The 15559-nt window shown below is 42.5% G+C and overlaps 1 protein-coding gene and 1 non-coding gene across 3 annotated transcripts in view; both read right to left on the bottom strand.

Moving 5' to 3' along the window:
- Positions 1-15559, bottom strand: part of DTD1 (D-aminoacyl-tRNA deacylase 1) — a 191876-nt gene that overhangs the window by 167971 nt on the left and 8346 nt on the right. For both annotated transcript variants that reach the window (XM_056121743.1, XM_056121744.1), the window contains exons 2-3: positions 14657-14747; positions 9782-10017 (exon numbers count right to left, since the gene is read on the bottom strand). In XM_056121743.1, the coding sequence (XP_055977718.1) occupies positions 9782-10017; positions 14657-14747 (327 nt within the window). The remainder of the gene's footprint in view (positions 1-9781; positions 10018-14656; positions 14748-15559) is intronic.
- Positions 13715-13853, bottom strand: LOC130030895 (small Cajal body-specific RNA 11). The gene has a single exon (XR_008793555.1). It is a non-coding gene; the product is annotated as a small Cajal body-specific RNA 11 (non-coding RNA).

Here is a 15559-nt window from a genome sequence, read left to right as displayed (position 1 = left end):
ATGCTCTGCTCCAGACACTGGATGGTACGCTAAATAATTCTGGGAACCCCTGAATTAACAAATTCTTTTAGCATTCATTGGAAGGATGAAATACCTGGGAGACTGAAGAGGGCCAAATCAACACTGTTTCCTCTGTCTGCTCAGTTGAGGATTCAATGAATCACCCTTTAACTTCTGGCTCATTCTGCAGTGTCCTGCCTCATTTGGAAATCAGCTGTTGCAACACCAAGAACTGCTCTGCTCCACCGCTATTTCCTAGGATGACCAGCATTCTAGTTGGAAATTCCTACAAATACTTGATTTTTGCTCTGAGGTTCATCTCTCCAGTGCCCAGGTTCACTACATGAGGGAAAAAAAAAAGGGGGGCTCACAGAGTTTGGGCAAGGGGAACAAACGGAGGTGTTATAATGCGCACAGCCGCTGTCTAGCAGTCCAAGAGCACTTGCATCCACAGCAACAACCTTCCCTGTGAGCATCAGGATGATGAACAAGAAGTTCAACACACAGAAATAGGATGGAAGTGGGTAACTAAAATCATCCACAACTGAAAAAAGAACTAAAAACCTGAATTAACACTATCACTCCAAGTACTACTCCCCTCTTACTAGAGCCATGTAAGCCCAAAAATATTCCACTAATTTTCCTGTTCATAGCAAAGGCAAGAATGTCCCTATAAATGCAATGAAGAGAGAAGGCTAAAGAAAAGGCCAGCAAGTCAAGAGGATGAGTATTCTACAGTAAGTCAAAATTGTCACTGAAACTGAGGCTCTAGAGATGGCTGCTTGTTCCTTTGCCACTTACATGCTGAGTGATGTTCCACAGGTTACCTTTCCCCGTGCCTCACAAAACCTCCCCCTTTGTAAAACGAATGCAATGCTAGTGACCATCTAATAGGTCTATTGGGAAATTCCATAAATAAGATAAACAACAGAGAGGAGGGACCTTAGAAATATTACAGTGAGGGAGCTGTCCGCCTTGCACATGACTGACCTGGATATTTTTTTTTCCTTTTTATGACCTGTGTTTAATCACCAACACCCCATCTGGTCCCCAGAGCCTTGCCAGGGATAACCCCTGAGCACAGAGCCAGAAGTAAGCCCTGAGAACTACCAGGTATGACCCCAAAACAAAATAAAAGGAGAGCATTTACTCTGTCTAGCCCTGAACAGATATACTTTTGACACTCTTTGCATGAATAATAATGATGATAATAATATTAATGGTAAAGGAATTCTGCTCCATGGCTTGGAGGCCAGCCACACATGCTAGGGGAAAAGGCAGCTCAGATAGAGAAGGGAGCACCAAATAAAGGGTGTTGGGAGGATCCTCCCAGGATGGGAGAAGCATGCTGAAAGCAGACTATAGACCAAACATGACCGCCACTCAATGCCTCTTTTGCAAACCACACACCCAAAAGGAGAGAGAGAACAGAGGGGAATGTCCTGCACAGAGGCAGGGTAGGATCAGGGGGATGGGGGGTAGGAGGGATACTGGGATGGGTGGTGGTGGGAAATGGGCACTGGTGGAGGGATGGGTATTTGATCACTGTATAATTGAAACCCAAGCACAAAATTTGTAAGTCTACAACTGTAGCTCATGGTGTCTCACTAATATAAATAAATAAATAAATAAATAAATTGATAAATAAAAATACCCAAAATTCACCGGCCAAAAAGTAATAATAATAATAATAATATGAATTGTAATAACAACAGTAACCGTGAGGACCAAACCATAACCAGCTTGCTTTCAGGATTCCTAATTGGTAGAGAATCTAGAAAAACGCAAATTGAGATCGTATCACAAAGCAGCAGAGAAACTCTAAACAAGGAACTCTGCTGTCTAGCACATGAGTCCCAGCTGGGCCAGTGCATTACTATGACTGGCAAATCCCTGAAAGCATCTGGGCAGAGGCTGCAGGCATGAAAGAACAGAAAGACAGAATAAAGGAGACAACAATCCTTCCTCTTATTCAATCCTTAACAAGAAAAATAAACTAAGGGCCAGAGATAGTACAGGGGGTAAAGCACTTGCCTTGATGCAGATGACCCAGATTTGATTTCCAGCATCCCGTAGGGTCCCCAGAGCCCACCAGAGTGATTGCTGAATGCAGAGCAAGGAGTAAACCCTGAGCACCAAAAGGTGTGGTCCAAAATCCAAAATAAGTAAATAAATAAAAATCTGAAGTCGTTTTATGGGGCCAGAGAAATCATACAGCAGGCAGGGAGCTTTCCTTGCTTGTACCCAACCTATTGGTTATAGTATGACCTATATTCAAACATTAAATAAAATGTTTAAATAGTTTTAGTAATTAAAGAGAAAGAAATGAAACAAATATTAAATGCAATTAAATCAATAATCAAGATAAAGACATAACCTAAGTTATATATTCATCAATAGATAAAGAAAATGGAAGATATAGCAATATACAGATATATATATATAAACAAGTCAGCCATTAAAAAAAGGAAACTGGGGCTGGAGTGATAGCATAGCAGGTAGGGTGTTTGCCTTGCACGTGGCCGACCCAGGTTCGATTTCCAGCATCCCATATAGTCCCCTGAGTACCGCCAAGGGTAATTACTGAGTGCAGAGCCAGGAGTAACCCCTGTGCATCACCAGCATGATCCAAAAAGAAAAAAAAACGAAAAAAGGAAATTGGGGCCAGAGCACTTGTATAGCGGGTGGGGAGCTTGCCTTGCACATGGCTAGCCCAAGTTTGACACCTGGCATCCCTTATGGCTTCCCAAGCCCACGAGCTTAAGTTCTGAGCACAGAGCCTGGAAAAAGTTCAAAAAAAAAAGAGAAACCAAAAAGACAAATATCACATAATCTATTATATATTGACACTAAAAAAAGAAGCAAAAACCCCAACTACAGAAAACATGCTGGAGGGCAGCAGGTGGGGGGCAAAACAAATGAAAGTAGCCAAAGGTATAGGTAAAGTTTTCACTAGGAGAAAAAACTTCTAGTTATGAGGTAAGTAAGTTCTGGAATATAATATACAGTATGGTGATTATAATTATCATACTCTACCAAATACTTGAAAGTTGCTAGGAAAACAGACTGTAAAAGTTGTTGGTATAAGAAAAAAATGTTTAAACACAAGGACTTAACACAGAAAACCAGCCGTTTGGAGCAGAAAAGCGAATGGACTATGTGTTAAACCACGCCAGCATGCCTGCCCGGAGGGGAAAGGGTGTTGCCCCATTCGCCCTCTCCTCTCTGGAAAGAAAGATGGCGGCCGCACTGGAGCCTTGTGGTGAGCAGGTATGAGCCGGGGGTGTGGGGGCGACTAAAACCTCATGGGAAGGGGGGAGTTCCGGTCCGTCCTTCACGCCCTACCGAGGTCACCAGTTGCCCCCCACGAGCGGCTCTCTGGCACGGCCACAACTCCAGAGCACAGAAACCAATCCCTTAACTAACTCTTAATAGAAATACTTCCAGGGTTAATAAGTAAAATAGCAGAAATCCAAAACTGCGCGGCCGCTATTGTGGCTGCGCGACATCATTTAATTCTTAAAACCCAGCTGTAGAAAGCAAACCATTTCACAATGCTTTCTCAGCATGTCTGATTTGGGGGGGGGGGGGGGGTCGTAAACTCTAAATAATAATGGTGCATCTTTTATCGAAACAATGAATCTAGTCAAAGTTGATAGAGTGTTAACTAGAACTCATCTGCCTCACAGGAATTGGGAGGGGTGGGAGGTGGGGTTCTATTGGGGTTCGCGGTTAAAAATAAGTACTGGTAAAGGGGAATGTGTTTGATATTTACATGACTGAGACCTAAACCTGAAAGCTCCGGGGCTGGAGTGACAGCACAGCGGGTAGGGCATTTGCCTTGCACGCAGCCAACATGGCCGACACAGGTTCGATTCCCAGCATCCCATATGGTCCCCCAAGCACCGCCAGGAGCAATTCCTGAGTGCATGAGCCAGGAGTAACCCCTGAGCATCGCCGGGTGTGACCCAAAAAGCAAAAAAAAAAAAAAAAAAAACCTGAAAGCTCTGTAACTTTTCCCACAGTGATTCAATAAATTAAAAAATTATTAAAAAAAAAAAAGAAAAAACTGTTTAACTACGTGAGATGAGGGATGTGCACTGAAGCTATAGAGCTAATCATTTAAATTATCTAATAAAGGTAAGGTAAAGGTAAAGGCCCTCCCATTGATCGTCGATTTGCTCGAGCGGGCCCAGTAACGTCTCCATTGGAGACTTTGTTGTTACTGTGTTTGGCATATCAAATACTCTCGGTAGCTTGCTGGGCTCTCTGAGAGGGGCGGAGGAATCGAACTCGGGTCGGCCATGTTGGCCACTTGTAAGGTGAACGCCCTACCGCTGTGCTATTGCTCCGTGGTAGGGCGTTTGCCTTGCACGCAGCCAACATGGCCGACCCAAGTTCGATTCCTCCACCCCTCTCGGAGAGCCCGGCAAGCTACCAAGAGTATCTCGCCCGCACAGCAGAGCCTGGCAAGCTCCCCGTGACATATTCGATATGCCAAACACAGTAACAACAAAGTCTCCAATGGAGACGTTACTGGGCCCGCTCGAGCAAATCTAATAAATAATTGTTAAATTATTTATATATTTATATATTAAATTATCTAATAAATAACTTAAAGAGTGTATTTATGGCAATTATAGTGCAATAAAACTGGGTAGGGGGATAATTAAACTACCTCAAGCCTTAAAGTTGATCAAATGGCCATAAAAATCTTGAAATAAAGAAAATTAATTTAGTGGTTTGTTTGCTTTCCAACAGCCCTTCAGCTCACAAAAAGGCCTTTTCATAACAGAGTTGGAAGCCAAATTCTCAAAGTCAAGCCAAGAACAATAAGCCTGTAAAAGACGCCCTTTGAATTTTGTTCCACTGAAGATTTTTAAAGTTTTTTTTAAAAAAAAAAAAAGTGAAGCATTATATCATTGTGTGCTTCTGAAAATCCAAAGAATATGAAAATAAATTCTGATTAAAATTCTCTGCATAATTCGTGACTTTTCATCAAAATGCTCAGATGGCTTATCTCCCAGCACATTTAAATATTAATTCATTATAAAATTACGTTGTTTATAAAATATTGCTTTATGGTACTTCATATAATGATCTTGATCAAATACACAAAGCAAAAGGTACTTTTAATAACACATAGCATCATAGCACTTACTAATATACGAAACACTCTTCTTTAAGGACTTATATGGAAGCTGTTTTGTATTCACTCAGTCATTCCCTAGCAAGCGTCAGTATTCTCCCATTCGAGTATCTTCACTTATGCTTTTATAATATTCCTTGTGCTCATTCCTTCAAAGGACTTCAGTGTATTCTAAAATACATCTGAGACTACTGAGAAAAGAGATGATCCTATAAACATCAAGCAGAGAAGATCATGCCAGCAGCATTTAATTCTTGGCTCCGTAAAGAAAAATAATTATTCAGAGGACTTAATTACTAATTCTGGGAAGAAACATCTGAAGCAAAGCCAAATTGAAAGATCCCAGTGGACATGGAGTAGAGAAAAAAAAAAACACTAGAGGCATTCATGATGAGATTTTGGAATGGAGTGCTAAACATGGCTATTTCCAGAAGAATAAAATATTATATTTTATTATAGCTCAGGTAAGATTGTTACATTAGTGCCAAAATATATGGTATTGATGAACGAAGTTATTGCACCATTATACCACCAAAATGACTGCGACCCTTCCCCCTTGTCCTTGTGTCACCTCTACTCCAGTCCTTGTTTCTTCCCATTCCTCACTCCAGGACTTGGTAATCAATATTTTCATCAAGGTCAAGAGTTTGCTATTCTTTGAGACTCTTTTAACTTGTTTGCCACTCTACAGTCTACAAATCATCTGGTATTTGTCCTTCTCTCTCTAACTTATGTTACTTAACATGATACCCTCCAGTTCCATCCACATTTCTGCAAAATAACTGGTTCCTTATTTCCTTTGAACTATGTAATATTCCACTGTATATATGCCACAACTTCCTTACCCATTAGAAATTTAGGTTGCTTCCATATCCTCGGCTATTGTACTAAGTGCTGCAATGAACACACGTATGCATTTAACTTTTCCAATTAAGGTTTTTGTATTTGGGGAGAAGATGCCAAGAAGTGGTATTTCTGAGTCATATGGAAGTTCTATTCTTGCTTTTATGATTAATCTCCAAACTTCTTTCCATAAAGGCTGAACCACGGGTCAGCACGTAAGGCACTTGCCTTGCATGCAGGTTCAATCCCTGGCACCACATATGGTCCCCTGAGCCCTACCAGGAGCGATCCCTGGGCATAGAAAACCAGGAGTAAAACCTCAGCATCACTGGTGTGGCCCAAAAAAAAAAAAAATACTGAACCAGATGGTATTTCCATCAACCGTGGATGAGGGTTCCTGTTCTCCCCATCCCACCAACACTGTTTCAATCTTGTTAATAAATCCCATTTTCACTGAAAAGATATCATTGTTGTCTTGATTTGCATTTCTCTGATAACAAGTGATGATGAACACTTTTTCATATGCCCACTGGCCATCAGTAATTTTTTTATTTTTATTTATTAGTGCAACACCATGAGGTACAGTTATAGACTTACAAATTTTTGTGCTTGGGTTTCAGTTATAAAATGATCCAGTACCCAACCCTCCACCAGTACTGTGTAGCTGTTAGAAAGGATGAAGTCATGAAATTTACATACAAGTGGTACTACATGGAAAGTATCATGCTAAGCAAAATGGGTCAGAGAGGGACAGACATAGAAAGATTGCATTCATCTGGGGAACATAAAGTAACAAAATAGGAGACTAACACCCAAGAATAGCCAAGATAAATAAATACCAGGAGGTTTACTCCATGGCCATCAGTATTTTTGGGAAAAATGAGCTACATGAATGCTTTATATATTTTGGAAACCATTCTTTATCTAATACATTGTGTGCAAATATTTTCTCCCATTCATTAGAGTATCTCTTTATTTTAATCCAAATTTCTTTTGCCTTTCCATGCCATGCAAAATCTTACTAGTTTGATACAGTCACATCTGCCTATTTCTGCTTATGTTTTCTTTTTCCCCTAGCACTAAATCACTGAAGATACCTCTAAAGAATAAAGTGTTTTCTATTCTATCAGGACCCAAGTAAAGTATGAAACTTTATTTAAGGCAGAAATGTTCTGATCACACAGAATTCATTGTCCTTGTGGCAAATGTTTTACACAAGCAAATAGAAAATTAAATGAAAAATCAAAGAGAGGTAATCTTACTCATCTAAACAAGAGTGGTTTATGATCTGACAATCCTCACGATAAGGTTCTGCCCGAGATTAAAAACATGTAATAATTGTATTATTGAAGAGTGAAAATGGTTCAGTAAGAAAGATATCTGAGGAGACAGAGAAATAGTACAGTAGGAAGGGACTTGCCTTGCAGACAGTCAACACAGATTCGATTCCCAGCACCCCACATGATCCCCCAAGCCCCACCAGGAGTGATCCCTGAGCTCTCAGGAATCAGTTCTCAGCACTGCTAGGTGTGGCCAAAAACCGAAAGAAAGTAAAAAGAAAATGAGAAATATTTGGTTTTGTTCATTTTAGAGAAAAATTAATTACAGGATACACTACAAACTATTAACAACTACTAGATATCTAGCCCTCCCGTTGATCATCGATTTGCTAGAGCAGGCCCAGTAACGTCTCCATTGGAGACTTTGTTGTTACTGTGTTTGGCATATCGAATACCTCACGGGGAGCTTGCCAGTCTCTGCCGTGCAGGCGAGATACTCTCGGTAGCTTGCCGGGCTCTCCGAGAGGGGCGGAGGAATCGAACTCGGGTCGGCCATGTTGGCTGCGTGCAAGGCAAACGCCCTACCACTGTGCTGTATGTCAGCAAAAGAAACTGCAATTAGATATAGAAAGAGAGCTATACTTAGATGGGTCCCACATAGAGGTGCAGTACCAGACGCTACATATTCTCTTCTGAAAATATCTAAAAGGGGACCAAGGAGATAGCTCAGAAGGTGGAAGCACGTGTTTTGCACGCTATAGCCTAGGGTTCCATCCTGGATTGAACCACGTGGTCCCCAGCACTGAGTAAGGATAGTCCCCAGGTACCACTGGGTGTAAAAAACTACCAAAAATTTGGGGCTGGAGTTATAGCACAGCAGGTAGGGCATTTGCCTTGCACGCAGCCGGCCCAGGTTCGATTCCCAGCATCCCATATGGTTCCCCAAGTACTGCCAGGGGTGGTTTCTCAGTGCATGAGCCAGGAGTGGCCCCTGTGCATTTCCGGGTGTAACCCAAAAAGCAAAAAAATAAATCAATAAAAAATTTAATAAATTGTTCTGTCCTCCTGTTGTTCATCGATTTGCTCGAGAGGGCCCAGTAACATCTCCATTGTGACACTTGTTTTTACTGTGTTTGGCATATCGAATACATCACAAGTAGCTTGCCAGGCTTTGCCATGAGGGCAAAATACTCTCGGTAGCTTGCCAGGCTCTCCGAGAGGGGCAGAGGAATTGAACCCGGCTCAGCCTGGCCGGCGGCTTGCAAGGCAAATGCCCTACCATTGTGCTATAATAAATTGTTAATTAGTAAAAATTAGTAAGTAAATGCTCTGATGTGACAGGCAATATATGATGACAGTTAAGTGCAATTTAAACTCCAAAACATGAAAACAGTAGAAATGAATGGTCATCCTAAAGGGACTCCAAATTTCAGATTCATATTCCTATGACAGACTAGGATAACTATTCTAAGGCATTTCCTAAGCTAAATCTGGGTTAGTGAAACTAGGCATTTCCAACACCAAATAGGTAAGTTAAGACCTAACCCTACAGGTACAGTATGGCAATTGCTATCCACATGTTACTGGACACTTGAATATGGCTGGTTTGAATTTAAACAAATGTGTTATGAGTATATTTAAAGATTTACTATTTTTTTTGAGATTTACTATTTTAAAAAATGCAAAATCTGAATATTTTAGATATACTAGATTAAATTAAGATCCACTTTCAAAGTTTATTTTACAGGACTGGATATGTGGCTCAGTGGTGCAACAACTGCCTGGCCCCGGGTTTAATCCGTAGCACCAAAGAAACAACACTCCACGTACTTGTTTTCCTTTTTCCTTTTTTTTCTTATTATGGCTTCCAGAAATTTTAAATTTTTAATTTGTGACTTGCAACATACTTTTGTTGGCCAGCATAAATATCCAAATTAAAATCAACACTGAGACAGTTTGAGATAAAACACAAGTGTTGCTTTTATGTAGTTAAATATATGCGAATATAAGCAGAAGAATGAGGCATTTGAAGTAACTGGTATTGATGGAGCATTTAGAGTGTTCAAGGGCAGTAGCAGTGGTTACTATACTGTTTTTTTTTATTTTTTTATTAGTGAAACACCATGAGGTACAGTTATAGATTTATAAATTTTTGTGCTTGGGTTTCAGTTATACAATAATCAAGTACCCATCCCTCCACCAGGTAAAGGATATGTTGCAACTGCAGATTCCCACACCCCTCACCTCACCATAACATCACCAAGACTCCTCCTCTGCTACATGGGTCTACCTTTTCGGGTTTTGTTTTGGGGGAGAAGGGGAGTGTGAAAGAGCCTTGGGCCATGTGCTGCAGTGCTCATGGGCTATTCTTGGCTCTGTGTTCAGGAGTGACCTTTAATGGTACTAGAGGGACCATACATGGTACTAGGGATTGAACTGGGATCAGCTGCACACAGGTGAGCAAGCACCTTAATCCCTGTGCTATCTGTCCGGCCCCATTCCTACTTACCTTTGATGAGCTCTGGCTTGTACGTCTTCCGTAGCTGCTCCAAGAAGCTTTTGTAGAAGGTCTCCGCCTGCTCCGTGGGCATTGCCAAGTGGAAGTCGGGCTTGTTCCCCTTGAGGACACATTGCAAGGTAAACTGGCTAACACACAGCACCTCATACTGTTTGTCCATCACACTCTTCGACCAGTGTTTTCCACTTTCATCCTCAAATATACGCAGGTTTAAAATCTTTCGGACCCTACGAGTGAAAAATAACAGTGAAAGCTAACTGAAGAATTATAAGTGCCCTGCTCATGGGGCATTTTCCTTCCACGAACTCAACCATGATTCAATTTCCAGCACCTTATATGCTCCCCGTGAGAACTGCCAGGAGTGATCCCTGAGCGCAGAGTAAGGAATAAGCCCTGAGCACAGCCATGTGTGGCCAACACACACACACACACACACACATGCACGCACGCACGCGCGAAAGAATTGTTGGTGCCCTAAAACTCAGTACCCACAATGTTATGTTACTGGCATTCAGCCAAATAAAGACAAAAGGCTAAAACCATCACTTATAGGAGGCGTGTCCTTGGGCAGGTTCCTTATTCATTGGAGGGTTTCCTTCTGTGTAATATGGGTTAAATAATAATCCTACTCCAGGATGTTGTATGAGAGTTCCTTCTTTTTCTTCTTCAGTCCCTCCAATTCTGCAACTGCCAGCGGAAAAGTGGAACTCAGGAAAGAACCACTCATTAACTGCCCTTTGGTCAAAACACAGGTCTCATCTGAACTTTTCTAGAATCTTTACAATGACAGTGCTTTTTATATTCAGCTACTAAAAAAAGACTCAGCAAATTTTTCTTAAGAAAACTCATGGTAAATGCAAATACTCAAAAAGATCTGAGGAGCAACCAGGGAGATGTTCAGAGGTTAAAGTACATGTCTGCCATGCAGCTAACCCCCAGTGCAATCCCCAGAAATATATGGTGCCCCAAGCATGGCCAGGAATAGTCCGGAGGGTCCCCAAGCTCTACAGGTGTGATCATGGAGGCCCCAGAGCATGCCATGGTGGCCCATAGAGGTCCCCAAGCAACACCATATCCTCAGGCCCTCCCACTGAATTATCAGGATGAGATCCCACACCTCATAAGCATCATAGCCTTCACCAAATGAAGATCTGAGGAAATATACTCATGCTTCTCGAGACTCAGAAGGGTGCACTCCCTGTACGTGTGGTTGATTAAAACTTACCTTGGCAAGGAAGAGGACCAGGTAAGATGAATATGGTCAGATTTGAGAAACATGACAAAGAATTATCTGTATAAAAATTCAAATTTCAGAGCCAGAGAGATAGTACAGCGGGCAGCCCTTGCACAGGGCCCAGTGGTTTCAATCCCAGCACCATATACAGTGCCATGAGCCACACTGAGGGTGATCCCTAGAGAAGAGCCAGCAATTTGAGTAGAGAGCAGCAAGAGCAGTTGGGTGTCACTCCAAAACTAAACAAAAATTAAAATTCCACCACTTGAAAGCCACCTTTTTGAATGATGCTAGAAACATATTCAAGCACATTAATTGAGTAACTGACTAACTAAATGGATACCCTATGTGGTGGGCACCATTTTCCACCCCTTCCCATACCTCTGCCTTATGTTAAGTCACACCTCTAAATCTCCTAAACTATTACATTCAGGGCCCCTTTTTTCAACTATCACACAACTCAACTGACTCTGAGTTGACAGGAAACATCTGGGAAATCACTTCAGGCCAGAGCAATAGCCCAAAGGACTGGAGCACACACCTGGCATATGCAAGACCCTGGGTTCGATCCCTAGCACCACGTGGCTCACAAACACCAGCAGGTATAGTCCCAAAGTCCCTCAGCATCTCTAGGATAGAACCCTGAAAGCAAGCACACAAATAAAACATCATCATCCTGAAATGAGAATGCACAGTCCCACTGGTCACCAATGCATCACTAGGAGCTAGGTTCCAAGTCTGATTTTCAATCTATTACAAAATACCCAAAATCAATACCCAGGCTCTGAGTTATACCCAAGTGGCAGAAAAACAGATCCAAGCACAGGAAATGGATGTGCAACGTGGTGCTGGCAGGGAGGTTGAACACCAGGAGAGGCAACTGCCAGAACCTAGGAGAGTCAGCTGGACAACAATGATACAATCCCCTCTCTTTGCCAATGAACAGTGCCAGCCTCCTGGTAAGCTAGCCTAGGTTCAAGTTCAGAGTCAGGCTGTGTGTGTGTGTGTGTGTGTGTGTGTGTGTGTGTGCGCGCGTGCGTACATCAACTCAGAAAATCAGATTTTTTTAATTTTATTTTTATAAAGTGGTTCATAATAATTACATTCAATATTTCAACACCAATCCCACCACCATTACACCTTCCCACCACCATTATGGTTTTTTTTGTTTGTTTTTTGTTTTTAGTGAATCACCGTGGGGTACAGTTACAGACTTGCAAGCTTTCATGCTTGCATTTCAGTCATACAATGGTTAAGTAACCATCCCTCCCAGTGCCCATTTTCCCCCACCAATGGTCCCAGCATCCCTCTCACCACCCCCGCCCGGTCCCCTGCACCCCACCCCGCCTGTCAGGGCATTCCCTTTTGCTCACTCTCTCCTTTTGGGTGTTGTGGTTTGCAGTAGAGGTATTAAGTGGCCATCATGTTTGGTCTAAGGAATGGAGCGATAGCACAGTGGTAGGGCATTTGCCCTGCACGCGGCCGGCCAGGCCAGCCCGAGTTCAATTCCTCCGCCCCTCTCGGAGAGCCCGGCAAGCTAACGAAGAGCCCGGCAAGCTAACAAGAGTATCTCGCCTGCACAGGACAGCCTGGCAAACTACCTGTGATGTATTCGATATGCCAAACACAGTAACAACAAGTCTCAGAATGATGGAGACGTTACTGGGCCTGCTCGAGCAAATCGATGAACAACGGGAGGACAGTGCTACAGTGCGTGTTCAGTCTATAGTCAACTTTCAGTCTGCATCTCCCATCCCAAGTGGGCCCTTCTAGCACCCTTTACTTGGTTTCCCCAGCATGTGAGGCTGGCTTCTAAACTGTGGAGTAATCCTCCTGGTACTTATCTCTACTGTTCTTGGGTGTTAGTCTCCCATTCTATTGCTTTATATTCCACAAATGAGTGCAATCTTTCTATGTCTGTTCCTCTCTGACTCATTTCACTTAGTATGACACTTTCCATGTTGATCCACCTATATGCAAATTTCATGACTTCATCTTTTCTAATAGCTGCATAGTATTCCACTGTGTAGATGTACCAACATTTCTTAAACCAGTCATCTGTTCTTGGGCACTTGGATTTTTTCCAGATTCTGGCTACTGTAAACAGTGCTGCAATGAACATGTAAGTGCAGAAGTCATTTCTACTATACATTTTTGCATCTCCGGCTACCACCATTATTTGGATGTGTCCCACCACCACTCAAGCCTTCCCTATAGGCAGATGCAAGATAGTTTATTTTGTATTGCTTGTTATGAATAGTATAAGATGTCTGTAGAGGTCTATCTCACAGTGATTCAATAAAAAGCAAAAAAAAACAAAAAATAGTATGAGACGTCAGCCACGTGCTCCTGGATTTCTAAAAATTAATATAATTGGGGTCCGGAGCCATCCCTGCAGTGAGCTGCTTGGTTCCGAGATTCATTTGTGAATCTCTGGATCACAGCCTTTAACACGCTTAAATGGCACACAGAAGCAGGTCGTGGGTGTGACAGCCAGGGCCCCAGAGGGCAGGGAGATGGGAAGGGAGAACCCAGTCCCGACCCCCTGAGGCCTGGCATTTTCAATCACTGGTCCCGCATACCTGGTTTTTTAAATGTACTTATTCTCTGGCATGGGGGGGTCCAGGACTGGCCTGTGAAGATCTGCCGTGAGGGTGGCAGCGATTGGGAGAACCAGTTTTTTTTTTTTAATTGTCCTCTCATGCCTTTAAGAGTCAGCTGTAGGCTCAGAACAGCTCACCTCTACAGAGAGGGAAATTGCTGTGTACCCCACAGACTTCACTGTTAAAGCTAACGCACAGTGAGCCGGCAAAGCACGGGCTAGAGCTATCAGACGCCCAATTCAATCTGAGTACCAGACCCTCTATGTATGATAAACAACTTGGAGGTTTTAAAAATGTGTGAGTTATATTGCTCAAATTTAAAAACCAGGTAAAGAAATGCTGGGGTTTTGCATTTATAGAATGGTTGGCAGATAAGATAAGCAAAACAGGACACAGGGCATTCCCTTTTGCTCACTCTCTCCTTTTGGGTTCCTGTTCTGCTGACATTGTTGGTGATTTGCAACAAATCTCTCTGTCCTGGCCTCCTTCCATACGGGCCACGGAGATGGCTCAAAGAGCTGGAGTGCATGCTTTGTATGTAAGAGCCCTGGGCTCAATCCCTGACACTGCACAGGCCCCCAGAAACACTGTGGGGAGTAACAACCTAAGCACCAAATCAGGAGCAACCCCTGAGCACTACACTGCATGGAATAAAAACCAAAACCCCAAAAAATATTTACTTTAAAGAAAGCATAAAGGTAACCAAACTATGTTAAGTAGAACATATACAAAAGCGACATGTTCTCTATGGAGACACAAAATACTATGGAAGTTCCCAGAACAGATGTACAGATAAAACAAACACAGACAGAAAGAACCAACACACACACCAACCAAATAGCAGTAACTCAGATGTGTGCATCTTGGAGCAGTGATACTACAGAGGGCTGGAGAGCATGCTTTGGATATGGAGGCCCAGATTCAAGGATCACACTACTATAAGTGGCCCCTATGCATCATCCCAGGAGCACACCCCCTGGCACCCCGGGTATGGCCCTCCCTGACCGAAAGAAGAAATCTGCATCTTACATGTGGTCCAGTTCCTTCTGTGTATCTTCCAGAGAAATACCCAGTAACACGCAAATGCCCTGTCCAATGGCACTTATCTGCTCGCCGGCCACTAAAGAGGAAACAAAAGAGAAAAAGAAGACTCAGAACCAGAAGGCTCCTGAAGCATGTTAAGTAACCACAAGAATGTTTAGGCATCACACACTTCTTTTTTTTTTTTTTAAATGGGATAGTAGCTTTTATTTTTTATTTATTTATTTATTTATGGATCACACCTGACAATGCACAGGGGTTACTCCTGGCTCTGTACTCAGGAATTACTCCTGGCAGTACTCAGGGGATCATATGGGTCACTGGGAATCGAATCCCGGTCGGCCGCGTGCAAGGCAAATGCCCTACCTGCTGTGCTATCCCTCCAGCTCCCATCACACACTTCTTATAACTTCTCTAGCAGTCCGTAGGTATTCAAAAATAAAAGGAGTCATGTAAACGGAGTAAGATAATCAGAATTCATGTTTATTCTGTTTTGTTTTATGGACATGCCCGGCTACGTTCAGGGCTTCCTGGAGGCTTTGTGTTCAGGGGTCAGTCCTGGCATATGTAGTGCTTGGGAATCGAACCCACGCTGACCGTGTGCAAGGCAAGCACTTTACCCACTATATTCTCTCTCCAGCTCCCTAATGTCCATTCTGATTTTGTACCTGGAATGAGTGAGTTACAAAGTAAACAACCATTAAACAAGATTTTAAGGCTACATTTTTATCTGTGTTACCTTGATCAAGATACCTGAAACTTCCTATAAGCAAGTCTATCCATCTGTAAGAACCAAATACTTGTTTTCTCCCAGAGAATTCAGTTCAGATATATTAATTCTCAGTTTTTAATTATTGATTAAAAATTGATACCGATTTTTCCTGGAAATCA

The sequence above is a fragment of the Sorex fumeus genome, unplaced genomic scaffold (genome assembly GCF_029834395.1).
Source record: "Sorex fumeus unplaced genomic scaffold, SorFum_2.1 ptg000044l, whole genome shotgun sequence".
Lineage (NCBI taxonomy): Eukaryota > Metazoa > Chordata > Mammalia > Eulipotyphla > Soricidae > Sorex > Sorex fumeus.
The sequence above is the reverse complement of the archived record's forward strand: the minus strand, read 5'-3'. Positions and strand labels throughout refer to the sequence as shown.